At 49.1% G+C, this 27,970-nt stretch overlaps 1 protein-coding gene across 1 annotated transcript in view; it reads right to left on the bottom strand.

Annotated features, from left to right (window-relative positions):
- Nucleotides 1-2,655: 2,655 nt before the first annotated feature.
- IQCA1 (IQ motif containing with AAA domain 1) overlaps nucleotides 2,656-27,970 on the bottom strand; it is a 146,454-nt gene continuing 121,139 nt past the window's right edge. The window contains exons 16-19 of the mRNA XM_026491627.4: nucleotides 24,477-24,563; nucleotides 14,433-14,610; nucleotides 8,074-8,312; nucleotides 2,656-3,202 (exon numbers count right to left, since the gene is read on the bottom strand). Coding sequence (XP_026347412.2) covers nucleotides 3,074-3,202; nucleotides 8,074-8,312; nucleotides 14,433-14,610; nucleotides 24,477-24,563 — 633 coding nt within the window. The 3' untranslated portion in view covers nucleotides 2,656-3,073. The remainder of the gene's footprint in view (nucleotides 3,203-8,073; nucleotides 8,313-14,432; nucleotides 14,611-24,476; nucleotides 24,564-27,970) is intronic.

Genomic DNA, 27,970 nt, shown 5'->3' on the forward strand with positions numbered 1-27,970 from the left:
TCTGAGGTCAGCCTGGTGAAAGCTACTGATTTAAATGTGCAGGTATTTGATCCGGTCACATCTCTTCTACAAATTTATCCCACAGATTTTTTTCCCCTCATACGTACTGAAAAAAAGAATGTATAGAGGTATCCATTGGGCACTGATGGACCAGCAAAAGGTGGACATGATCCCCATGTCTGTCAGAGACTGGTTATGTCGTATAAATAAGTAACTGTGCTGTATTTGATCAATCCATCCATCCATCCATCCATCCATCCATCCATCCATCTAAATTATGCTGTATCCACAAGGTGGGGCATGGTGTAGCTGACATAAGATGAGTCAATCTGTGTGTGCTGATATAAAACAATAGCCAAGACATATTATTAAGTGAAAAGAGCAAGGGGGTAGAACCATATAGATATGATACATAATCCTTTGTGTAAAAACGGTGGGGTTACGTACGTGTGAGCATACGTGCACGCACATACACATCTTGCCACACATCCAAAGCAGGAGCTGTGGTGCGAATACCCCCTGTGCTGGGCTACAGCGTGCCGGGCTCCGTGGAATTGGCAGTGACATATGGGGGGTCCGCTCGTGCAGAGCAGAGGGCTCCTGTGAGCGGGGCAAGACTCGCTGGGCTGGGAGGCATCATCGTCGTTCTCGGGAACCAGGAGGTGGAGCGGGCTAGGTCAAGCCATGGGGAACTCAAGGAAAATCTAGTACCATGAGAGGCAGGAGGCTGTAGTTTGGGAGGAGACCATGTGACCAGGAGAGATCCCGTCTCAGTGTGGGTGTGCCATGAGAAGAGCAGGGGACATTGGGACGGGAGTTAGGCTATCCCTACCAATGACTCTGAAGCCAACTGTTCAATACGTGGTCACCTAGCCACGTGAGATAAACGTCGAGTTCCTCAGTTGGACCAGCCGCATTCCGAGTGCTCAGCAGTGGCGTGTGACTGTTGGCTACGGCTGTGGGCGAGCACAGACCTGGACCGCCGTTTGGTCATTGCGGGTGGTCCTCCTGGATGGAGGCTGCTGGAACACACGTGCGTCTGTTACACTTTTGCCATTTAATTATTGTTTATTAAACTTAACACAAATTCGTATGAGCTCTGACCAAGTGCACTTGTTATTAAACCAAGTTGCATGGTCTTGTCTCCTTGTCGCATGTTAACACTATTTCTTTACAGTTCTCATGACTTTCAGATTTTGACAATGCAGATCCTACTCGTTTGTAATGAGCATCAAATGCTAGAGCCTTCAAGTCTCTTCCTGGGTCATAACCAACGGTCTGGTTCCCATGCTACATGACAGGAAGGGTCTCGGTGCCACCGCCCAGGGATGCATGAAAGTTGAACTCTTCTCTGAGGTGGGGGTGGGGAGTCTGCCCATCTGTCAAGCTGCCTTCGGGGCTTGGCCAGACGCAGCCTGAAGCAGGTAGTGGGGGGCAGGCCCACCGTCTGTGGAAACCTGGGTTCCTTTGGGAAGAGGAGGCACGTCTGCAGCAGGCCAGTTGGAAAGCTGAGCTCATTACGAATGCAGACTCGGGAGGTTGCCTTCTGGTGTGTGAAGAGCATGTCCCCAGCACACGGGCCTGTGGCTGTCTCTGTCCTGATCTGTGCCTGTCTCCCATGCAGACACCAGCTGAGGGGGGACGTGCTGGGGACCAGAAGACACCCGGAAAGCATGGGGCATTGAAGAGTTAATCAACCAGGAATCCAGGAAAACCCAGAGAGCTAGCTTGGTTCACAGGGATGGAGATCCTACAACCTTCCATGGCGTGACCAAAACGGTCAGATAAGGTATTCCTAAATTTCAGATGAAATTCAGTTTAGGTCCGAGGTGCCTCGGTGGTGTGGTCAGTTGAGCCTCTAGCTCTTGGTTTCAGCTCAGGTTGTGATCTCAGGGTCACAGGATCGAGCCCTATGTCAGGCTCCGTGCTCAGTGGGGAGTCTGCTGGAGATTCTCCCTCTCCCTCTGCCCCTCCCCCTGCTCATGTGCGCTCTTTCTCTAAAATGAATAAATAAATCTATAAATAAATAAATAAATTCAATTTCAATTAAATTAGGTCTGCTTCCTCCAATGGCATTCTCACCAAAACTTAGAAGCAGGTTATTTACCATCTTCCACCAAACAAACTTTCATATTCATACAAAATTTCAATTTATCTTTGGACCATTATTTTTCTATTCTTTGGTCTTGTTCTCATTTAGCATTTCTTGCTTCTTCCTTCAGGCTTCCTCTTTCCTGCGATTACCCTATGTTTATGTAGTGCTTTTCCTCTCGCCATCGGCCCACTCGTGTCCCCGTGCTTCTCAAGATCACGAGGCTGGAAGGCAGGATGACCTCAGTCCCGCTTCCCCAGATGTCCACTGCGTGACCCTGGGCTTAGGTCCCTCCATCTTCAAAGTCAGAAGATCAAACTCGTTAATTTTTTTTTTAAGTAGGCTCCATGCCCAGCGTGGAGCCCCACATGGGGCTTGAACTCATAACCCTGAGATCAAAACCTGAGCTGAGATCAAGAGTAGATGCTCAACCGACAGAGCCACCCAGGTGCCCCCAAACTCGCTAATTTTAAACATCTTTTTTGGCTCCAGCGACCAAATTACTGAGTCGGTTCAAAGACAACAGTTTTTATTCCATTCTATAAAATAGATTAACAGGGCAAAGAATTAATGTATTAAAATATGTGCAAGATAATATACAGTATATATGGATTAACAAAAAGCCGGAGTGCTGGTGACAGACTCAAGTTACTTACTAGTTGTCAAATTAGAGTATTTTCTAACTATCACGTTGTGAATTTGGCGACTAGTACTGATGGGATGGAAAGATCGTGTATGGAGTGGATTTCGGTTACACGCAAACTTTACACAGACTGAGAAACAATTACAAGCTCTAGAAACAATTGTGATGGACATCGAACTTGGTGTCCAGCTTACTGAAGAGCTGAGTGGATGCAGGGGCAGGTGAGCTCGGGGCGTCGGCCGGGGTCTTCTTCAGACAGGCAATGGTGAGCCTTCTCCCCGGCGGGTCAGGACCACCTCCATCCCCGAGACACTCAAGGATGGTTCCTTAGAAAGGCATTACTTTTTCTTCTTCTCTTTTTTCCCTTTCTTTTCCTTCTTTTTCCCTTTTTCCTTTTCTTTTTCAGTGTTTCCTCCCGTTAGCGCCAAGGCTCGTTTTTTACCCATGGGGGTTTTGGCATACCAGTCCTGAAATAAAACAGATGTTTAGCAAAATATCAAAATGGCACAAATTCACCGGAATATTCTTAAAAGTGAAGAAAAGCCTTCTAAGAAGGAAGGGGCAAGCAGCCACTAAACTTTGGACATTTAATGTATATTTAATACAAATTCTTTCTCAGGGGTTTTTCCAACCTGTATTTTGACACAACGTGAAATTTCCACCTCAAGGAGTTAACTGTTTCAGAGAATCACAGACCAAATCTAACCAGCAGCTCTTCCTATCAACTTGTCACCTCTTTCTGGGGATCTTACTCTATCCTGAAGGTGTGGGCTCTCTTGGTAACGTGAATGACCTTCTGTGGTTCACAGATGGCCACCAGAAGCTGGACTGGTGGCCATATGGGAGCCATGGGAGGCCACACGAACACTGGGAGGGGGACTGTTGAAAACATGGCAGAAATACTGGAGCCGATATACCCACAAAGCGTCTCGGGGCTCCGACTGGCTCTGTGAATGGATTTTTCTCAACCTTCCCTTTTTGTTTGAAAGCTGAGAAACACCTTAGTTTATAAACTTCATAGTAGTCATAATATTTCACTGAATGACTACACTCCAAGTTGTTTATCAGTTCTCCTATTAATGGACGTATAGGCCATTTCCAAATTTTTGTTAGGAACCACATTGGAATTCATGATTTGTACGTATCTCCTGGTACGGTTATGAGAAAACTTCCCTAGGGCACATACATAGAAATAGGATTTCTATGGGAAATCCCTAGCTGGGAAGCTAGCTCAGTCTTTCTAAGTCTTTAAATGTCTTTATCGTCTCCCGTCTCTTGGGTGCTAGTTTAGTTGGGGATAAATGTCAGGTACACAGTTACTGTTCTCCAGCGCTTTGCAGAAATGACCGCACCGTCTTCTGGAATAGATTTCTGTCAAAGAGCTGCCTGACGGCCCCATCGTTTTTCCTTTGTAGGCAATCTGGCATCTTTGAAGACTGGCTTGCTATCTTATTCCTATGTTCACAATAATGCATGTGTGTGTGGATTTTTTAAATTTGTTCTGGTCACTTGGAGTTCATTTTTAATCTAAGAACTCACGTCTTTAATTCAAGAAAATTTTCAGCAAATATTTCTTCAAATAATTGCTCCTCTGGTAATTCTTCCATTCTCTACTCCCAGAATGTGTATAATTTAGGTGTCAGTGTCTTCAAAGGTTCTTAATTGCGGTTTATAGATTTTATCTTTTTGGTTTTCTGTGTTGCCTCTGGTGAGGCCACATCCTCCAGCCCATAAATTTGCTCTTTGACCATGTCTGGGCTAGAGTTCACACCTCATTTTTTTGCCATTTCAAATTATTGTGTTTTTGATTTCTAAGCTTTCTATTTGTGATTCCCCCCCCATAATTTATCTCTTCTTATTCCATTTCTGTCTTTGTTTTAAACCATACTGCACGTCTCTACCGGACATGATGCGTTCCTTTACTGGTTTCGGAACATCTGAATTATATGAATTTAAACATCTTTGTCAGGTTGAACTCAGCACTAGATTTCCTAAAATGTTTAGGAATTTTTATTTTCAGGTTCATTTTGAGTCGGATGCTCTGTTTTGGTCTCCCTCATTATTCCTCCCTCCCTCACAGTACTGCAGCTGCTTCAACACGATCCTCTAAAGCCAGATCCAGAGGAACGTCTTGTAGTGACGCTTTGAAGGTAATGCTCCTCGGTGACGTCGACACACCACAGAGCTGGTCACAGAAGCAGGAGGTGTTGCCACTTTATCGTCCATGGCCCCGAGTCTCTTTTTGTTTCCTAGCCTTGACTTTCTCTATGCTGCGTGCCAGGCACAGAGTTGTCCCTGTGTTTGAGATTTATCTTTGTTTCTGGCTCTTGGGGATTATTCTCATCTTTCTTTTTGCTCTGGCTCTGCTTTCAATGTAAGGTGAGGAACTCCTAATTTATTGAGACACAGTATAGAATATGGGTATGAAAATTGTCTTTGGACTATGGTTTGAATTTCGGCTCTACTCCTTTCTAGCTGTGTGACTAGGAGTAAGCCACTTTGCCCCGCCCCCTTTTTCCTGCTGTAGCAAATTACCTCGAACTTGGTGATGTACAACATTTATCGTCTTTCCGTCCTGAAGGTCAGAAGTCCAAAATGGATCTCACTGGGCTAACATCTAGGTGTCTGCAGGCTGTAATCCTTTCTGGAACTCCAGGGGGAGAATCTATTCCCTTATCTTTTGCACTTTCCTGAGACCACCTGCTCTCCTGGCTTGTGGCCTCTCCTTCATCCTCAAGCTAGCAACATGGGGCTATTTGGAGTACCAGTGGGTCCTTCCCACGCTGCTAACTTTCTGGTTCTCTCTTCTGATTCCCTTTTCTACTTTTTTTTTTTTTTTAAGATTTTTATTTATTTATTTGACACAGAGAGAGAGCCAGTGAGAGAGGGAACACCGGCAGGAGGAATGGGAGAAGAAGAAGCAGGCTCATAGCGGAGGAGCCCGATGTGGGGTTCGATCCCAGAACGTCGGGATCACGCCCTGAGCCGAAGGCAGACGCTTAATGACTGCGCCACCCAGGCGCCCCCCCTTTTCTACTTTTTATGATTACGTTGGACTCGCCAGTATAAGGTAGGATAATCTGTTTTAGGTTCAGTGGATTAACAACCTTACTCCATCTGCAACCTTAACTCCCCTTTGCCATGTGACCGAACGTATTTACAGGTTCCAGGGAGTGGGATGTAGACATCATTGGAGGGCCATTATTCTGCCTATCTGTCTATGACTCAATTTCCACTTGTAAAATGGGGAGATTATGAGGTCTAAATGAGTTAAAACAGAGTGCCTGGCACATAAGTAGTCAATAAGTATTAGCTAACATTATTATGATTATTACCATCATTATCCTCAAATATTTTCTCCGTCATGTACACGGAGCGGGTAGGATGTGTTTGGAGAATCTGCAAGGTCCTGGTCTGATGCATTGTCAGAAGCAGGGTTAGGTCCAATTTCTCAGGGCCGAAATGACTGGCCTCATCACAAGCGACTATAGCCACAGTATCACATTATTCACAGGTGTGAACCCAACTGCTCGATAAATTTGCCACTAAAAATGTTTATTGAACAGTTAGTTGGGGTGGGTGCCGTGCCGAGCTCTTGGGCTACGATAAGGAGCAGAATTGATGGGGGGTGTGCTAGCAGTGTTGGAAAAATGATTTAGTTGGCTAAAAAAAAAAAGAATAAAGTGATCAAATATGCCAAGAACGGAAGTGAGAAGCACATGTGTTCTCATCTCGGGTTATACAATGGGAGCATTCCCTTCTCTTGAATAGTGTGATCAGTTCTGATTACCGGACCTCCAGTACCTGTAACAGAAAAACTTCTAGAAATCACTTTGGAAAGTTAAAAACCAGCTAAGAGAAAGCATAGGTTTTAATACCCTAAACCTAGTCCTCAGAATAAGAAGGAAAATGAGCATTTTACAAAGGAAAAAAAATGGGAATTTCAGAAAAGAATTAGGATATATCACATGAAGAGGATAAATATTTGCAATTAATTCTAACAAGGTTTCAACAGTTAACAAGAACATTAATTCGAATCCTTGGCAAAAACTCCAGCTTGGAGTTGGAAATATTTCTTTGCAGTTTTTCTAGACCACTGTCAGCAAAACTATAACTGATGGTCCAAATCTGGCCTGCTGACTGTTTTTGCAAATAAAGTTTTATTAGAACACAGCTATGCCCTTTCATTTACATATTGTGTATGAATGCTTTTGTACTATGATACAGGAGAGAATAGTTGTGACAGAGACTGTGGAGCTCTCAAAGCTTAAAATATTTACTATCTGGCTCTTTATGGAAAAGTTTGCCAATCGCTATGCTGGATAATTTTGGGGGGGATCAGTATTGTGACTCTTTTCCACCTCGTACTGAAACATTAGTAGCAAAGCAGGAGGGAAACACGAGTTTTAGAGTTGGTGGAAAAGTGATACATTGCAGAGGGAAATTTTCCTAATCTTAAGCAGGCTTCCAGACACGCAAGGCTTAGCCGAGAATTCTGATTCTTTTTCTGATGATTGCATGGCCAATGTGGTGGTGGGTATAATTGCATGGATATAACTTTCCACCCTTGTTTTCCCAGTTGGCCAAGGAAACTGCCTCCTGGTCCAGAAAAGTGAACACAACCATACTCATTTTGATGAAAAGGAGTGTGAGTATGCCTGCTGGCCGGGGCATCTAGGCTCGCATGCTGATTTGCTTGGATAAGGCACATAGCTTTCTGCAACTTCTTTTCCTCCTGCAAGAGAGGGATTTGGAAGAGCTGGTTCTCAGTTTCCTCTAGATCTAAAAAATTCTGTGAACATCACAGAATACAATAAAAAATTAGAAAATTAAACTTTGGTGAGTTTTTTTGTGATTTCCTATTGCAAATGCGCTGAAAACTGAAGGTGCCACAGCAAATCTGGGACAAACCCAACGCGGGCTTGAAACGCACTGTTGAGGGATGGTTTTCTTTATGGCCAACTTGTTCCATCGCATAAACCATGAAGTAAAAACCAGGGAGAACCAAGGGGAAGGCACGTACACGTACGTATGGTGTGTATGTGTATGCATGTGTGTGTGTGTGTGTGTGTGTGTGTGTGTGAATCCAGTGATTTCAAAGCTACTATTTAATTCTGCAATTTGGCTGTTAATTTATAAGGTCACAGACCACAATTTTTCCTAAATTTTGGAAGGCACATGCTTTACTGGCAAGGCTGGAATGAATTTGCGATCTAAAAATTTCAAGCTTCCAAATTTCACTGTGTATGACAAATTCATGAAACTCAGGAACCAGAGGGAGGAGGTCATGTGACAAGCGTCTGCAGCTAGAACCTGGCCGCACAGGTGTTCCGTTTACCTTAAAGCTCTCTTCTTCCTCCTGGTACACGGGGCTCATGCTGGTTAGCTTTGCAATGAACTCCACTGCCATGAGCGGTTTGTAAGTTTGCTGCCGGATTCGGCGGTCTGTGAGCACACCTGTAACCGCCTCGACTATGTGTCCCTGGGTGAAGCCATCGGTGACCTTTGCCAGGCAACTTATATTCAAGGCATTGGTAATGACGCCTCCGTTGCGTTGAATGATCTGTTTCCACAAAACTATTGTATCCAAGATAGTAGAAAAGACACAGAGAACAAAGGTCACCACAGAGAAAGCAGTGTTATCTGGTTCTTGTACAAAGTTGCATCTCATCAAGAAAGGAATGTCCGGGGGGAACACTCCACTCAATGGTAATTCAAATGAGCAGGAAGCCACATAACTAAGTACTTTTTTTTCCTCTGAGTGATTTTCAACCAGAAGACATGCATACCGATGGCCCTGAGGTCCTAGACCCACAAAAGAAGAAAAAATGAAATCACATTCAGTATAGTTTTAGGGTGGTATCTTCAAAGATGTTCAAAATCTTTCAACATTGGAAAATTCAGATAAAGTATATATGGGATCTCTGCTCATCAGAATATTTTATTTTCCAAAGTGTTTGGAGGAGTGGGAGTTTCACTTTTTTTTAGTTATAAAGTTTTTGTGCATTATTTTTCTATGTGGAATTGGAACGCAGATTCTAATTTCCATTCATCACCAGTGGGCTCAGTTCCCTTTGGGTGCAACTTGACCCTTATTCTCCCCTCCCCCCAGTGTAAACAGGCAGAGGTTGACTGAAATCCCTTGGGGGGGTTCCCGGTGGTTCTTCGGGTTAGTGGGACCCAGGGTAACAGAGAGATTTCTCTTAGAACACAGGGATGTGGTGAACATGAATTATGGAATTACTGAACTTGAGAGATGGAATGGACTCGCGTACAGCATTTGAAATAATATCACACTCAGGGAATTACATCCAGGCCACAAAGAGAGAGAAGTACATGAGATTCACCGTGGCTTCTTTCGTTGTATCCAGACGGCTAGAAAGGTGAGGCTTTGCCAAGGCACCTGTCTCTGAGCCATTCGCAGTGCTGGGAGGATCTGATTCAAATGTCTCTCAAGCATTTTGACCTTCTTTGAGGAATATTTGAAACAGTTTTTTAATGACCATTATTATATAATCTGAGCACTGTCAGGTCTGCTCTTTGACCAGCTCACCTACATACATCGATCCACAAATACTTGATGAAACGAAAAGGTCTAATTACCGTCCAGGAATAGAATGACCTGCCGTGTATCTATGAGCCACATCATAGAATGGGATTTTGGGTCATGAGTCATTTTAACAGTCCTCCTCCTCCATCGACTTTGGTGGTGATGGAGGGGGGGTGGTCGTCGGCCTTGTGGTGAGCTGAGTTGCTGGAAGGGGTGCATATTACCCTGGGGCTATACTGTGTCTCCCAACTGTGTAAGGTTAGGCATCAAGGGCCACGTGTGCCACCAAACGGACCTAACCCCCTAGATTTACTCTGCTACTTTCTTTGGTGGGTCTGTTTGAGCTTGAATCCATCTCAGGCTTACCTATAAAATGCAAGTGGAAAGCTTTACTTCTCAGGCTGCTGTGAGAAAGTGCTTAGAAGAGCACTGACGTCGCACACGGTGGGCAGTTTATTTTCCTGTAGTGGTGTTACTGTTGTTCTTGTAATTATCATGAGTCATTCCATTTTGTACCAAAGTTTCCTAATGCTCATTAAAGCATAAATACAGACTATATCTAAGGATATTTCTGTAAAACAGATTACCCTTACCTGGACATAAATGAGGAAGACTTAGAAATCAGAAAATATAACGCATGGGAAAAGTAAGAACAATGACCAGGTAGCATCATCCCTTGGGATGTGTGTCCCTGCCCAGATTTATAACATTGAAAAAAAGTGTGAACAGGTCCGAATGGTGACTCTGGAAGCTGAGCAGGGAGCATGCTTTATGCTGAAGCACAAGGTGTAGCCCCTTCAGCCGAGGACCCAGTAGATACCCCAGGCTGGAAAGCAGACAGCTTCAGCCTTGGGCATCCCGGGCAAACTTCTTACCCGTGACATAGAGTGGACCAGTGGGTAAGCAAACAGGGAGGGCTAGGGCTGCCAGAAACCAACGCCCAGCTCCCATCCCTGCCTCCCTGCTAAGCCATGACAGTCACAGCCTTCCATCCTCCCAACACAAGGGGTCTCTCTACAAGTAAAGATTCTTTAGAAACAGAGCAAAGACTACAATTACTCTGGTCTAGCAAGAACATGGGAACACACTATTGACTCTTTAGAATGTATGATCCTTGATACGTAGGGTTTTGGCCAAGGGTCCTCCAAATACACACATCATTGATTCCCCCCCCCCCAAAGCTTACCATTTGTTAGTGGAGGCCCAGTGAGGGCAACTGGAGGCAGTCACAGTTATGGTGGGACATGGCCACTTGCCCACAGTGACTCCAGAGAATGGGAAAGAGAAGCAGTTTGACTTCTCATATTTGGTGAACTAGACTTGCCTTTAAAAGAATAGCTTCCACTGCTTCTACAAAGCCACCCGTGGTGGGGCTAGGAGAGGAGTCAGGTGCAGAGTGAGTCACAGCATGGGGGGCTCATGGAGGTGGGAACCCCACATGAGCTCTGCAGCCACAGCTGCCTGGTCCTTGGCCCAGCAGTGCAGGTGGAGAGGATGAGAGCACAACAGACGTGGGTGCTGGCCGTGGGGTGGTGGGGAGGACCGGATCAGCGAATGGAGTGTGGTGAAGGCAGCCGACGTGCTCTCCAGACTGAGTACTGTCTTTTACCTTCCTTCTCTTGGATGCAAAGGCTCCTCGCTTCTTTGAATTAATCTACATTCTCTTTCCCTTCTTTAGACTGAAAAGAATCTGGTCTTTGGATCGCCTTCTCTGCTTTTGATGTTCCAAATGGATTCTGTCCTGGCTCCCAACTGTGTTCTTGAGATGACGTAGTATCTTAAAATTCATTTGTTATTTGTGATTTTACAAAAGCCCAGGAAGTGATAATATGATTTGGACGAGCTTCTGGTCTCTGAAGATTAGAATTCCAGAAAAATCGGAAGACATGGACTGAACTCATCCGACCAGACACTGGGTCTGGGGTGGGAGCCTATGATGAATTGGGTTATTAGTGAAACAGACCCCCGGGAAGAGAGGCGAGAGCAGGAAGCATTAGGAATATGGGGAGAGGAGGCCCAGAGGGATTTCTGGGGACTAGACGAGGCATTAATCAACCTTGCGGGTGGATTTTCTTTGCAGACATTTTGAAGGAAACAGCTTGATTTGGGGAAAGAAGGTAGATATTGAATTCTATTTGGTAAACCTTAAGGATTATGCTTCCTCAGGCTGACCCACCCTTCCCTTCTCAGTGCTGTTACTCCCCCACCCTGCCTGGAGGGATCTGAGAAGCCGGATGGTGAATGTTCCCCAACACCTTCCCTGCTCTGCTGCTGGTAGATAGATGGCCAAGCAGAGGCCCAGGTTATGGATTTGCAGCCCATGCTTTATGGGCTGGAAGAGACCATTTTTGATCACTGCAAAGACAGGAACAGTCTTTCTTTAAGATGGATGTCCCAGCCACTGTAGCTATGAAAACTTCAAGGTCACTGGAGGAAACGCTGGACAGCATTTATGATGTCAGCAAGAAAGGCGACCTGAACAAATCACCCATCACGGAGGAAATATATGAGAAGCATGTGGTTTAGTGGACAGAGCCCCGGGCCCAAGAGGACTCCCGCGTGCAGGGTTATCCTCTGCCGGCAGGAGAGGGGATGCCTTCTCCTTCCTCCCCTGTGATGCCGCCACGGGGAGATTCGGGTTGGAATCTCTAATCTGATCTGTGTCCTTACAGATGCCTGGCATTTTATCAAAACAGCACAACTGTCCTTGTTATGCATCAACAGCTTCAGTTTTAAAGGGCCTATGGTTTTGTCGAACAATAGAAACTATTCAATCCAAAGTCAAGAATAATGCTCTGGTCCCTGAAAATTAATAACACCCTACCTTGTTCCATTAAGATAGCTTAAAATATGTATCTACAACAAAAAAACCCAAACACCACCAAACCCTGGGATCGTGAGAGGAAATCTGACCAACAGAAATGAGAGCAGGGAAGCTCTGAGAAAGCCAGGAGTGGGGGATGCTCTGTGTAGACTCCCAGTGGGTGGAGACCGCTGGCGCCCACCAGCTCTGTGCCAAACCTTTCCTTGGTGGGACTGCACAGCCCTGACCCCTTGAACTTCAGTGAGGCCATGGGAATCATTCTGGCCAATGCAACAGGAATGAAACAACACCTAGCCCTTCTGGGTCTTGTCCCTAAAATCTCCTGTGAGATACTCTCTACTGTCTTTTCTCTCTTCCTTCGATGCTGGCTGAATGCAAAGGACCCACTGGAGGGCCCGGAGGCTCCAGGAGATGGAGAAGCCACTAGAATGATGGAGAAATAATCGAGACCAATGTCCTCCTGTACTTTGAGTATAATACGGATTTGTGAAGCCAGGATCACGGTTTATCAAGACTGAAATGAGCTGGCACTGCACATGGAGTTGTTGTTCTCTAGCAGATAACATGGGCCAGGAGCTTAAGACCAACCAGAAAAGGTCACAGAGTCCCTCTGTTTTGGGGGTGCTATTGTGACTGGAGAAGGATGCATAGAAACCAAGTCTGACCTGGTCATTTTCATTATTCCTATTAATGTTAACTGCTACCATAGGCTGTCTCACCTCTACCCCAACTCCACTGGGAGCACCTTCCTGTCCATACCACCGCTGCACCACTACCACCATTACCACCTCCACTGCCACCACCACCATCCATGCGACCACCTTCCTCTTCCCTAGCACCAGGCTGCCACCGCCATCACTGCCACCTGCAACACTGACACCACCATCACCACCTCGATATCAAATCTGCTACCACTACCATCATCACCACCACCATGAGCGGTAAAGATGACCCCTCCCTGAGCCACACTATAGTATTCAGCCCCTGTGTGGTCCGCCGCCCTTGAATCTGGGATGGCCTGGAACTTGCTCTGGACCCGTGGAGTTTGGTGAGAGGGACTTTGTGTGATTTCTGAGGCTAGGTCACAAGAATCTTTCCAGCTTCTGCCCGAACCTCTCGAAACATTTGCTCTCAGGATGCTCTCTTGTGGGACCGCGCCGCTGCGCTGGGCAAAGCCACATGGAAAGGCCGGGTGTAGGCTCCCTGGTTGGCAGCCCCAGCTGAGCTCCCAGCAACAACTCCAGTCACAGGACCGAATGACTGCGTATGTCCAGCTCTGTCGCGTCTTCAGGTGAAGCCCAAACGGACACCCGACTGCAACTTCCTGAGAGACTTGAAGGAGAACTTTCCAGCTGAGCCTGTGAGCCGTCCGAACCATGAGATGGAATGATTTGTTGTTTTAAGCCGCCAGGGTGGTTTGGTCCACAGCAGCAGACGATAGAAACCACCACCTCACTACCATGGCCACTCACTGCCCGGTCACGTACTCCTTCTCCATAACCATGGCCACCATCTTGGCTTCCTCCCAGCCCAGCACCACCCAGGGTCTCCTGGGAGCTGGTACGGTGCTGGGCGTCCTGCTGCCCACCTCACATAAGGGTTACGACAGCTCTGGGGACTAAACAGTCTTCTTTACAGAGGAAACAGTGAGGCGCAGAAGGTCCACTGAGCTGTCAAGGTCGTCCAGCTATCCCATGGCAGAGCCAGGGTTCAGAACCACGTCTCCTCAGGGCTTGTATCTCGCGGCTCTTTATGGTTTCACTGCACTGCCTCCAGAATCACTTTTGTAGTGTCAGTTCCACTTAAAAATATGTTTCAAAAGAAGATTTTGAATTTCTCTGTTCAAGAGGAAAAAACTGAAAAAGGAGCTCTTATCTTTCATGGTTATTTTAAGTAAGTCAACACGCTCCTGGACTAATACTTTGAGACTGGAAAACTAAAAAAAAATCAACCTGTGGCCAGAATGATGCTCTCTGAGAGAGACACCGTCACCGTGGGCCCGAGACAAATCATCCTAATTCACCTGTCGAAAGAAAAATTAGCACCTGCGATGGCTTTTGTCACCTTCAGGGCCCAAAATAATAATCCCTGTTCAGTTTCCTTTTGTCCTGGGTGAAAAGAACGATGTTAGCGACAGAACAGACATGCAGGTTTTGCTCTTACGACCTGTTCTTGTGTACTTACCGCCAGGCTCTGCCCACGTCTGCCACCTTCTGGGGGGCTGCGTTACCGGGGTCCCCACCCCGGTGCCACACGCCTACACACCAACGCCACCCAGCTGACCCTCCGTCACCACACATGGGAAGGGGCCAGGGGTACTTGCCGAATCTCGAGGCGTAGTCTGGTCTGGGAACCAAAATAATTTTTTGGTAAACTTTGCAAAAAGATCGAAGTTCAGCATCGAAAGGGCGCTGTGTTGTCCCTACAATCAGAATCCTGTCGTCCGGTTTCAGGAGTCTCAGGATTTTTGGAAGCTGTTTTTTGAGGCGTTTAGGCTCGATCTGGGAGAAGGAGGGAGAAGGAGGGAGAAGGGAGAAATGAGCCCACGCACAGAACAAAGAATTACGGATGGAAGGACAGTTCGTCTTAGAAGGCACGGGGCGCGCATCTGTTAGAGCGAACCTCAAAGCTCGGATGAACACAATTCTCAGAGCTCATCCTGGTCCGGGTCGTTGGAATTGCACGCTCTGCCTTTCCTCCACCTCTGGCATTCCGATCTGGAAAGGGGGAAGGAAGGAAGGAAGCACCTGACTGATCTTTCTAGCACCTTGACCCTCAGAATGGGAAGTGGGGCGGGTCTCCAAGCGGAAGGAGGCCGGCCGGAGCGAGGACGCGCGGTGGTGACCCGAGTTCCTCTGAACTGCTCTGAGGGTGAACCCAAGACCGCCGTTGCTGACGGCCCTGACAGCGCCCCTCCGAAGGTCCTGGATCTCGTGTCTGAAAAGCACCTGGTTACAAAAGAGTGGGATGCTTCTCTCTCGGAAGCAGTTAGGGAAGAGTCTGAATCTGTATTATTTTAGTAAAGTCTCGACACTAATGAGGGAGAGGAGCAGGATGCGAGGTACCCCAGGGCGGATGACTTCCTGCCCATGGGGGTCAGATGTGGTCATGTTGCCATGGCAACGCACCAGCTTTCAATTAGCCTCCACTGGCACAGCCTCGAGAGGAGGAAGCATGGGGAGGAGGAGGACAGTTGGGGTGATGGAGAGAGCCTCCACAGAGGAGCCCTGAGAGGTCTCCGCTGGTTTTGCTCCCACTTGGCTTGGGGGTGATGGAGCCAGTTAGAATCTGAATGTTGAGCGGGAGCGAGAGAAGCCAGCGCCTGGCTTTCCTGGAGCAGAGCAGGCCTGAGCTCGCTGTGAACACCCTGCAGAGACCGGCCCCTGTTGCCTGGCCCTGGTGTCCCCGTGGGTCCCTGCACAGCCCAGCCCAGCCCAGCCCAGAGACAGCCCTGCAGGCAGGCAGGCAGGGCCTGTGACCCCTGGGGGAGCGCGGGTGTTTGCTAAACTCCACACTCAGGAGCAACGGCGAGTGGCAAGGTATTTGAGCCACAGCTGGCAAGTGGGGTGACAGTGCTGTGGATGGTTTGCAGGGCCTTGGGGACAGGGATGCTCACAGGCTATGTATGGTACCCTGTCCCACAGGAAGCCCCCTGGTGGGTCCAGCAGAGCTGGAAGTCAAGGCTGGACCCACCAAATGCTCTGCACATCGGAGGGGGAGTCAGGTGTGACCGAGCACCCTGGAGGGCAGGGGTGTCCCAGGGGAGCTGCACAGTGCAGGGGTGACCGTTCTGCATCGTGAGGCTGTTGGCCGTGCATGCCCACAGTGGTGGCTGGCATTCTTCTTTTTCTTTCCTTTTGACCAGTGAGAAGGCCTGGTTCTACGTTTGCACTGACAAGGTGCAGGAGGGAGGCTGGGTGGGAAAGGGCAGGTGCCCAGAGGCCGCAGGGCTGTTAGGAGGAAAGCCCGATGGGAAGTGGCAGAAACACGGGGAGCTCTGGCCCCAACAAGGCACGAGGCTGGGGGCTTCCATTGCTGTCCAAGGACAAGGCAGGAAGCTGGTCCTCTCCGATGTCGACCGTGCACTTGGCACTTCTCATGTTCAGGCTGATAACGCATCTCCCAGCTGAGTAATCCTAGTAAGTAGCAGCTGGAGAGGGCTTACTGGGTTCCAGGTACTTCCCTCTGCATGACATGGACTCCCGCACTGAGCTCTCAGAACCTCCCCGAAGGGGCCAGTCCTCCCCTCACTCAGAGATGAGAATCTGGGACCCAGAGAGGCTGAGTGACGTCCCGAGCCTCAGAGTTGATGAGCAGGACCCCAACTCCCAGATTCGCGCTCCTCCCTCTGCTCTGCTGGGGTCCCCTCCCTCTCAGACGGGATGCGTGGGGGGGCTTGCCTGTCCCCCCCCTCCCGAGCCTCCTTCCTGGGTATGGGCCTATCTCAGTTGAGGGCTGCAAGGGAGACTTAAAATATATATTTATTATCATTATATTGTGCTGTGCCATATTTTATTATTAGATATGTGTTATTATGACGTATTCATATCAGCATTCTTGACATAGAACTCACATACTATACAATTCATCTACTTAGAATGTGTAATTGAGCGGTTGTTAGTATATTCACAGAGTTGTGCAAATATTGCCACAGTTGATTTTAGAACATTTTCATCACCCCCCAAAGACTGCAGTAGCCGTCACTGAATGTTCCCACCCTCACCCCTTCTTCCAGACTTAGGCAACCAGTTATCCACTGTCTATCTCTACAGATGTGTGTTTTCTGGATCTTCTATAGAAATGGGATCATCCAACATGTCGTGTCTGTGTGCACGCGTGTGTCTGTGGCTCCTTTCGTTTCGCATAATATTTTCGGGGTTCGCCCGCGTTGCAGCAAGCATTCAGACCTCGTGATAGCCATTGTCCAGAGAGGCCACATTTTATGCATCCAGTCATCAGTTGATGGGTATCTGGGTTGTTTCTACCTCTTGGCTGTTGTGAATAGTGCCGCTGCGAGCATTTCTCTTGGGCACACACAGGAAGCGAGTTGCTAGATCGTATAGTGACTTTATGGTCAACCTTTTGGGGAAACGTCAGACTACTTTCCAAAGTGGCTGAGTTCACTTTACCCGACATCCTGTGAACACGTGTTATGATGTGTTTTTCTTTTCTCTTTCTTTTCCCCGTTTTTAAAAAATTTAACCACCCTAGTGGACGTAAAGGGGTATCTCACTGGGGGTTTTGACTTGGGTCTTTCTGATGGCTGATGATGTCCAGCATCTTTTCATGTGTTCATCGGCCATTTGTTATCTTTGGAAAAATGCATATTCAGATCCTTTGCCCACTTTTTAAATTGGGTCATATGTCTTTTTATTATTGAGTTCTAAGAGTTCTTTACATGTTCTAGACACAAAGCCCTTATCGGATCTATGAATCGCAAGTATTTTCTTCCATCTTGTGGGTCGTCTCTCCACTTTCTTGATGATGTCCTTTACAGCAAAAAAGTTTTCAGTTTTGAGGAGGTGCAACTTATTTTCTCTTTCGTTGTTTGTGCTTTTGGTGTCATATCTAAGACATCGTTGCTTTATTTGAGGCCACAAAAATTGATGCTTCTACTTTCTTCTCTGGGTTTTAGAGTTTCAGCTCTTACTTGTAGGTCCTTGATGCATTGGGGGTTGAGTTTTGAATACTGTGTGAGGTAGGGGTCCAACTTTATTCTTTTCCGGGTGGCTAGCCAATGGTCCCAGGGCCATTTTTCGAAAATACTAAACTTCCTCCATGGAATTGTCTTGGCACCTTTGTCAAAAAGTCAACTGATTGTAAACAGAAGGGTTTGTTTCTGGACTTTCAATTCTATCCTGTCGATCTGTACGTCTCTTCTTATGCCATTACCACACCGTCCTGCTGGCTGCAGCTTTGTGGTGAGTTTGACACTGGGAAGTGTAAGTACTCCCACTCTGTTCTTCTTTTTCAAGATTGTTTTGGCTAGTGAAGGTCCCTTGAATTTCCATGTGGCTTTTAGGATCAGCTTTTCAATTTCTGCCAGTATGTCAGACTGCATTTTTTGGGAATTACATTGAATCTGCAGGTCAGTTTGGGAATTCTTGCCATCTTAACAATGTTAGGTTTTTTCAATCCATGAACTTGATGTATTTCCCCATTTATCTACATCTTCTTTAACTTTTTTCAACAACGTTTTTGTAGTTTTCAGAGTAGAAATCTTGTACTTCTTTTGTTAAATTTATCCCTAAATCTTTTGGTTTTTGATGTTATTATGAATGCTTTCTTAATTTTCACTTTTGATCTTTCATTGCAAGTGTATAGAAATAAGTTGCTTTTTGTGTATTGACCTTGTATGTTGCAACATTGCTGAACTAGTTTATTAGTTCTAATTCTTTTTTAGTGGATTCCTTAGGATTTTCTATCCATAAGACCATGGCATCTGCAAATAAAGAATTTTACCTCTTCTTTTCCAAAATGGATGCTTTTTATGTCATTTTTCCCCCCTAGTTGCCCAGCTGAGAACCTCCAATATAACACTGGGGAGAAGAGGTGACGTTAAGGGAAAAGCATACAGTCTTTTGCCAGTAAGTATGATATTAGCTGTGGATTTTTTTACCTGCCCTTTTTCAGGTGGACGAGGTTCCTTCCTCTTCCTATGTTGTTGAGTCTTTTATTATGAAGGGGTGCTGGGTTTTGTCAAATGCTTTTTGTGCATGTATTGAGATGATATGGTTTTTGTCTTTTCTTCCAATGATATAATAGTATATTACATTAATTGATTTTTGGATGTTAAACCCAGGGTAAATCCCACTTGGTCATGGCGTATAATCCTTTTTCTGTGTTGTTGGATTCAGTTTAGAGGAGACTTTTTATAATGTAATTCACAACAGAGAAAGAGATGGAATTTTTACAGCAAAATAAATCCTGGAGGCTGGGCCTGAGGCCAGACCACCAGGCATCTTCTATCATTTCCGCCTGCACCCGCAGGAATCCTGAGCCTGCCCCAGCTCCACCAGGAGGAAGCAATGGCCCTGCATGATTCCACCCAGGAGAACAGAGGCGCTTAAAAGAGGGGAAAGCACAGAAGAGGGATGATGGAATGAGACTTCCTGGAACCCTAGAAATGGACAGCTCTGACAATGAGGCTGAGGACCTGCTCATGAAGGGACTGCTCCTTAATCCCCACCCGGGTCTTTGCAGAAACCTGCCATCTCTCAGACCCAGCCTCTGGGCTGTCCTGGGACAGGGAGGGCTGTTTGTTGGGCTTTTACTTTGATACTGAACTTAACCTGGGGGCCAGGCTATGTGCAAACTCCCTCCCCACCCCCACCCCCCCAAAACTCTAAGGAAGAAACTCCATAACGATAGGTAGATGATATGGCAAATAGTTAAATACACAGATTTTGATTCAGACATATCTGATCGCAGTCTTGGCTCTGCTCTTAACAGCTGTGTGACCTCGAGCAGATTGCTCGATTTCTCTGAACCTTAGTCCCTACCTCTGAGAAATGGGGATAATCACAGAGCCTGAGTTATAGGGGTGCTGCGAGGATCGCCTGGCATGATGCATCGATCTGACCAAGTGCTTACGAAGGGATAATTGGTGTCTTATTCTGAAATACAAGTGCTGGTGGGAAACAATGCCAGGTCTGCTCTACTGAAGAGCAAGGTTTTTAAAGGGAAGAGACAGAAAAACCGGGGGCTTTGCCATTTGGAGGTAACTAGCAATTTGCCAACAGAGCTCAAAATGACTGTGTAAAAAGCTCTCATCAGTTTCCATTATATTAAATGATAATTCTTCATCTGCTTAGCTCTGAGAAACTGCCCTTGGGCCCCATGCCGCTGAAGAAAGCCCTCTGCTGAGATTCTGGAAGAAGAGACCTCATGGGAATATCTACACCTGTGCCAGGGAACAATCCACTGCACTTAGATGAGGCCTGGAGACTTTGGTGGTCTTCAGGGTTCATTTTACCAGAGTGAATCCAAAGCCCTCTTATGAAGAGTGGTTATTTTCGATAAAATCAACCTTTTGAAAACGCGGAGCAGCAGCAGGGTGGGTAGTGGGCAGTGAGGGCGGAGAGTCTGGGCGGGCTTTGCAGCACCGTGTGGGAGCTTCCCGCGGAGGCTTGCACCCGAGCCTCGGGGGAGAGCACCGGGCTGCGGATGGGGTGGGGCAGTCGTTGGTTGGGGCGTGATTTTTCGAGCTATGAGATGGTGCCCAAGGAGGGCAAGGAGAGAGAAATGGGCCATGGGCCTGGGATGGAAATTCAAGGAGACACAGAAGACACAGAAGGAGGAGACACAGAAAAAAGTGTTGGTGGGTAGGAGGCGGCCAGGGCTATGGAAAATGAGGGGAGAGAGAGTGTTACAAAATGGTGGAATTTAACCACTTGAACATGGCATAAAGGGAGAGCAATGGAACCGAAGTGTTTGTTGGCAGAATGGGTGTCCAAGAAGAACTTTTTGAGAGCAGTTTCTAGGGAGTTGGAAGGCAACAAACAGACGGTGGTGGGTTGAGGCGTGAGTGGGGAGGGTGAGAACAGACTGGTCTTTTAAGAAGCTTGATGGAGAACAAAGCAGGTGGCTGGGGTGCCTGGGATGTGCGGGGTGCCCATGGGAGCTGCCCAAAGGCTGGTGGAAGGAGGACTAATCCCAGGCCCTGTGAAGCTGGAGACTGCCACTCTGCGTGGTGAGAGACAAGCTTGTGTGGTCCGAGCCCGTCCCCAGCAGCCTGGTTGCCATGGTGACGGCGGTGCAGTCTGCCGGTTCTGAGTCAGAGGATATCGCTACCTGCGCGTCCTGAAATGGCAGGGACACCTGAACTTAATCAGCCTGTTTGGATAACGAATGTTGATCCTGGGCCGCATCCAGAGTGACATCCTTGCTGCTGGTGAGGTGTAGTCCCATTAGGAGGGGATGAAAATGGAAGGCGGGTCCATGCAATCAGCACTCCCCTGCACCCGGGCCACCCGTTCCAGTTCAGAGGCCTGTCCATTATGCACGAGACCCTGGCGCACATCCATCACGCCAGCCAACACCCCCACAGTCACCTGCCAGCCCCCGCACAGCTGCATCATTGTGGGCAGTTTCAAATTCGTGCTTAGCGTCCGCACAGCAACTTCAGTTTGCTTTTCTGCAGCCGGCGTCACCACACCGCACTGCAGCTCCAGAAAGCACGAGCTTCCCTCGTGGAGGCCACGGCCGAGTCGGGAAGGCTCCCGCTAGATCGAGTAACGCAGGGTAATGGTGCAGAAAATGCAGCCGCAGCCTGTCTGCTCTCATTCTTTCCTGCTCTCGCCTCGTCCACAAGCGACTGCCTGGCTGGGTTTGAGCCACAGCCGGTGGAGGGGACGGCTCTGCTCCCGGGAGGAGGAGAAGGGAAGGGGGCTGTGCCCGGGCATCTGCCCGGCCGGCTGTTTGTGAGAGTGGCAGGGGTGGGGCGTCCTGGGAGCCTGCACATTCCTGAACGTCCAGAGGTGAAGGACTTCTCGGGGTGTGGAGGACAACGGCAGAGCACGAGGGTGCGGGCAGGAGCGCGGGAATTCTGGAGCAGGGCACCTCGTCTCTAAGACCAGAGGGCCCCACGGGCGGTTTCAGGATGTGGTCTGGAGTGGCTGGGGGGTTGAGGAGGTGTGGTGGGTGGACGTGGGTGTCCACGCAGTGGGTGGAAGCATACGGGAGTGTAGACGCCTGGCACTCAGTGGCATCGCAGCTGGGAGCACCGTCCAGACGCAGTCAGACAAACCTGTGCCTGGGTCCCAGCACGATCCCCAACACACTGTGGCTCCCTTGGAGCCTTTGTCCTCTTGTGCAAAACAGGGGAAGACTGCTTCCTTCCCAGAGTTGCTGGAAGCTTCCCTGACATAAGCGTTGTGCCCCTAGGAACCTCTTCTTCCTGTCCACAGCTGTCCTAGGTGTTGGGCGTGGGGTCCCTGCACCAGGGAGCTCAGCCTTCCGGGGCCGAGCCAAGCTCAGGAGCCATCGCCGCCAGCCTGCACTGCTTTCCTGCTCACGACTGGGTGATCCTCATACGTTTCACCACCTCGGGAGACTTAAGCTAAAGGCTGAGGCATCAAGCGGGGAGACAGTCACTGTGAGTGAGACTTTTCTCCATGGGGAGATTCGGGAACCCTCCAATCCAGGCGGCAGTCCCTGGGGGGCTGTCTGTGCTGGAGCTGTGGGTGGTGGGCTTGGCAGCCTCCTGGTTTCTTTGCTGGTGGACTTTCTTCTCTGTGCCTCAGTGCCTTTGGGATCAGGGAGCCTTTGGGACAGAGGCCGAACCATGGTAGAAGGAAGGCTGTTGACTTTCCCAGGGGTGGCCGGGTGAGCAATGAGAAGCTGGTTGGGGCGCCTCCCGGCTCCTGTCACCTGTGGATGCAGGTGCTGGCCTTGCTGCTGTGGTGACCTTCGGAAGGCAGGTAGACAAGCACCAGGCAGCTCTGGCCCCGGTGGCTGAGGGACTTGGTAAGAACCTAAGTCAGAGGCTGCATGTGGGGAAGGAGAGCAGAGGGGGCCCAGCCCTGGCCCCACATTTCCAGGAAGGCAGCAGGGGCAGCCTGAGGGGCAGGCCCAGGACTCGGGGGTGAGTGGGGACCCATGTATCCATGCACGGCTGGAGGACGCACGCAGTGATCCCCCCACCCCTATCTCCTTCTGGTTGGGGTGTGCATGCCTCGTGCAGCTCTGTCTGTGCCTGGGGTGGCTCAGGACGTTTGGCAACCCAAGGTCCCAAGGTGTCCTGGGAATTATCTCGGGGTGATTCATGCTCTCCAGCACCGTTAAATCCCCTGACAGATGACCGACTCTTCTAATGCAGAGCTGGACAGAATAAAGGTCCGATTTGTCCACCGCCAGGACTCTGCCCCCAAAGGCTTTCATTTCTTACCGGAATAACACTAGCCCGTGGCTATGTGTGGGGGACTCTGCGCTTGGGCTGAGTCTCTTGGGACCAGCAACAGCAGGGCCGGTTCAGGTCTGGAGACTCAGTGTTTGTCTCTCTCCTTTGCCAGCCGCCTGCCTTGCACCGGGCCTGCCTTCATGGGAGGTGTCTGCCGAACCCGTATTTCATTCCCCGCCATCAGCCCTTCCCCCAGGGCTCTGCTGGCTCAGTCGCCTCGTTCCCTACAGACTCCGGGGTGCAGACGAGCAGCCGGCTCTAACTGCTGATAGCAAAGCCACAACCCGGGGGGGTCACGGCAGAGAATGCTAGGGGCGCCCCGTGAACGGGAGGCTGTGGTTTTTGGAAGCTTTTAATTAAGTCGTTAAGGAAGTGGATGCTCAGAGAGGTTAAGTCACTTGCTCACAGACACACAGCCAGCTCAGGTGAATGGCAGAATGAGCCCAGAACCCACGTCTCCTACTCCCCAGGCTGATGTCCAGTGGGGGCGTGAGGAGAGCTTTCCCATTAATAAAAGTTTCAGATGACGTCGGGTGTGTGACACCTTGGATTACACACACCCTGTACGTCTCTTTAGATTTCTTGTCTGGCTCATAGTAACGCCAGCCTTCCTGTGTTCAAACGTGGGGACTTTTTCAATGTAGCAACTTGGCCAGCAGAGGGAGCGAAGTCCCAGATTTCCGGATTTAATAATGAATGAGTCCTCTTAAGAGTTTCTGAAATGACAGGGCAATCAAGGCTCATTTGGGGAAGAAAAGATGGAGCTTTCATTCTTTATCCAAATCATCTCTACCTGCTAAAAATGATGTATAATACATAAGGATCGAAAGTGATTAAAATCCTTATGAATTTAATCAGAAATTCACAGCTAACCACTATTTGCTTTGGTGCAAATTGATGTGGAATAACAATCATGTGTATCTGCAAATTTTTTTTAACTTGTGGGAAATTTGCTGGTGATTTGTGGGGGGAAGTTCGGGGGAGGGGAGCCTTCGAAAGAGAGAAACGAAGGAAGGAAGCAGTTGAGAGCGGGCTCCCCAGGGGCCCCAAATACAGGCACTGAGCAGTTCTGTCGAAGGTCTTTGTTCATAAATTTCAGGCCTTTGCTATTTATTATTATGAACAATAGGAAATCCTAATAATAACTCCTATGTGTGCCATTTGCTTTAACCAAGCAAAATTCTCTGAATTGTTTCTTACCTCTGAGTCACATGTTTGGGTCCAACGCTCCTCCTCCTGCTTCCTTCCACACTTTCCTTCATTTTTTCACCTAAATTATTCCTCATCAAATCAAACCACTGAAGTTTTTCAAATACAAACATGTACAGGGCAGAGAGAGACGGCTGCCCCTTCATTCCCTTTCTCCCTTAAAGAAGATGTTCTTGAAAGGTGGAGACAGTCCCTGGTTAAGAGTCCCCTCGGGGGGGAAAGAAAAGGCCAAATGGAGAAAGATCTAGAAGCCCTCACCATCCTTTCCGTGCTGGGAACTTTCTTGTAGAAGGTTTTTTCTGTATCTCCAATCCAAACCACGGAGGGCTGGAGCTCTCGGGCCACCTGCAAGGAGAAGGAGAGCCTTGGCTGTAAATGCATTTCTCTCTTGGTCCCCAACAAACAGCAGGACTCCATGGCTCCCTGAGATGGCTCTCGGGGGTGGGGGTGCCTGGGGGGCTCCTCTGCACAACCCCCCCCCCCCCCCCCCCCGCTGAACAGCAGGGCGGGGGTACCACCCTGCTTCCTCTCCCACCTTCGGGGCAGGACACACGCCAGCACTGCCCATTCCGCTCTAGGACCTGGAGCCTCGAATCAGTGGCTCGACATAAACCGATCGTGTCCTGCTGCACACAAACAGGCATTTGGGCCTCGAGTTTTAATTACAGCCTACTTGCTGCTCCCAGGTTCATTCAGACTCGCTCATCATGAGAAAAGCTGTTTCAGCACAAGGGGCCCCCTGATGCCATTTGTTCGCCTCTGTGCGGCTGTGCCTTTGTGGCCGAGGTTTTGCCTGGAAGGTGGCTCTGAGCCCCTCCACGGCGGGCAGGGCTTCGTGCCAGCGCTGGGACGTCCCGTGGGCCTGTGAATAATTGCCACACATGGAACAATCTCTTCAAAGCGCCCCCATGATAGCCAAGTTCAGGTATTTTTGCAACAATTTGTGCTTTGTGCAAAATTGTGACAGATAAAAGCCGTCTCCAGCCACAGCAAATATAACGTTATGTACTCCTATTTTTATATTTCTTAAAGCATCATTAAGGCAGCAGGTGTGAGTTTTAACCAAGACATGCATTTAATAAATGATGGGAAGATCACTAGGCGCCCTGTGGCCAGGTCTGTTCCTGCAGCATTAGGTGTGGGGGGAAGCGGGTTACGCACGCTTAGACAGGAGGGCAGGGAACTTGATCCTGGTGCCAGCCTGACCCCTGGGCCGTGTGCCTTCAAGGCCCCACGCTCACCAGCACGTTCAGAGAGGAAGCAGGACTAGCCGACCACTGTTCGGTAGGCCTTAATTTTTAGACACAGAGCCATAGAGTTTAAGAAGGCAGAATGGCAAATTGTAATCCCAATTCCTGGGTGGCGTGGCGGGATGTGGTCATCACGGTGAGTCAGCGAGCAGCCGTGTGCCTGGCCGGGCCACACGCGTCACACACGGCAGCACACGCACGGTCAGGGCTGACGCTGACGCAGCGTGGACTCAGCACGCCCTCCCTGATGACAGCTCGTTCACGCTAGGCCCGAGGCGGCAGGAACCACTCTGCTCAACCAGGTTTCACAGATGGTGAAACTTAGCTGAAAGACGCCAAGGGACCTCGTCCAAGTTCACGCAGCTGGAGAGTGGCAGAAGCAGGAGGCAAGACCAGGCTGCTGGCTGCAGAGTCTACTGGAAGCACTCAAGCCAGACCCCTGGCCCCTCTCCCCAGCTGTCCATTCTCTGGGCTCCTTGCTGTCGGCCCCCCCGACTTTACAATGCGGCCGGCCTGCAGCCGAGGGCAGGCTCCACAGAAGCATTGTTCTGCTAAAAGCTATTTTAAGTCCAAAGCTTCCCTACTTCCAGCCCCCAAAGAAAATAAGAAAATGAGATGCTGGGGTTTAAGCTTCTTAGAAAAGAGACACTTTATAATGACAAAGGCAAAATCTTATTCTTTTCACTCCCTCTTAAAAATCGTAGCTTCAGAACAGAAAGCAGCCACGGAACAGTTTTCACATAAACCGTTGTCTCCCATCTTTGGCTGATCGTGTGCTCGCTGGGGCAGCGGGCCTCCCCCCTCCCATGTCCACTTGGCAAGCGGCAGCTTTTCCACAGCCCACTTTTCTTAATGGGAATTGCAGATGTGGGCACCCAGAATTTCCGTGTGACTTCCCTCCTTCTGCTCCTAATGACGTAAGCCACATCGATGGTCCCGAAATGCAGGAGTCTTCTTAGCTTGGGATAATTTCGAAACTAGCAGTCTTACTTCCAGCACCTGATTTAAAATTGTTTTGGTCACAGCGTCGCATTGAATGTGCCAGCCAACAATTGTCCCCTGAACTTGTCTGCGCCGTCACAGACTGGGGGGGGGGGGGAATTCCGTACTTCCTGTAGTTTGCACCCGCACCTGTGAAGGAATGGCTTTGACAGGACCGTTCACCTGCTTTGGGGCCCACGGGGCTGTGCAGATGATGCTGGTGATGACGTGGTTTGGAGGGGCTCCGTTCTTATCAAATGAAGCAGAAGACGGCTCCCCCGCGAGTGCTTTGACAACAACGATATGAGGAATAATCATGCGCAAAGCGCCTCGATCTCCACGACATCACTGCTGTCCTCCCTGGCCGCGTGCCACATCCTGTGCCAAGCACGTCCCAGCGTCTCCCCCTTTACACACGAGGTCACTGGAGAAATGTTGGAACCCGGCGTTAGACCTAGGTCTGCCTGTCACCCCTGGGCCCTTCTACTAACCAGGGGTCACACTGCTGTGTTGGTAGACAAGATGCCCGGTTGAAAGCATCTCATTCCCCTTAACGCATTTCCTTCTCTGTCCCCTGTCGTTCCAGCAGGAAGAACTCTAAAACCGTGACTGTCTTGTCCTCCTGAGCGTGCACTTTTCATTTTCCTGACATTCGCAGTGGCGAGCTGGCCCGAGGACCCCTGGTGACCGTGCTCAGCTCTGGGCACAGAAGAGAGGCATGGATCCTGGGCACCCCCAAGAGGACAGCCTCTCCCACCACGAGCCATCTAAGGGATGAGACTGTTCCTTGAAGAAAAGAAGACTCAAGGGCCTGAGGGAGCTGTTTTCAAATAGTTGAAAGGCTGTCGTGGGAGGGAAAGAGGGCTTTACAGTTTTTGGCCCAAAATGTGGAATGAGAGCTGTTGTCGCATGTCTTCCCTCAGCAGTGCTTCTGGAGGAGCTCTGAGGTGCCAGGAGCTGTGCTCGGTGCTGGGGCCCCTGCCCTCAAGGCCCTGCCCATGGACAGGGGGGCAGCTTCTGAGGGGGGCCCAAGGAAAATGGGCAAGGATCACTAATGACAGCGAGAGGGAGAAGTGGGTCAGGCAGGGGACCAGGAATGGAGTTTGCAGATAAAGGTTAGAGCAGACAGAGCTTCTGATGGTTTCTAGAAGATCACAGAGCCGGAGAGGGGGGTGCAGCGGCCATGCTGGGGACAGGAGCCGGGGCGCAGGGCTCAGTGTCTCCTCATGGGGCTGCCTGGGGTCACAAACGCATCACAGAGGCCGTCACAATGCTGCGGAACTTGCTTTTATCCTGGAAGCTGTGGAGAGTCTATAAGGGACTTGAATCAAGAACTTTGATCCTAGCCGTGTTCTAGAAAAATCCCTCTGGTGGTATGTGAGGCATGACAGGCTAGTCATGTGCAAATGGATGGCAGGAGCTCATAAGTGAAGGAGGAGAGCGGATGAGCCTGGTGAGGGCTCCCCACGAGTGGGGCCAGGGGTGAAGACGCCGATGGAGCAGAAGGGCTCAGGCTGACAG

Source organism: Ursus arctos, unplaced genomic scaffold (genome assembly GCF_023065955.2).
Source record: "Ursus arctos isolate Adak ecotype North America unplaced genomic scaffold, UrsArc2.0 scaffold_1, whole genome shotgun sequence".
Lineage (NCBI taxonomy): Eukaryota > Metazoa > Chordata > Mammalia > Carnivora > Ursidae > Ursus > Ursus arctos.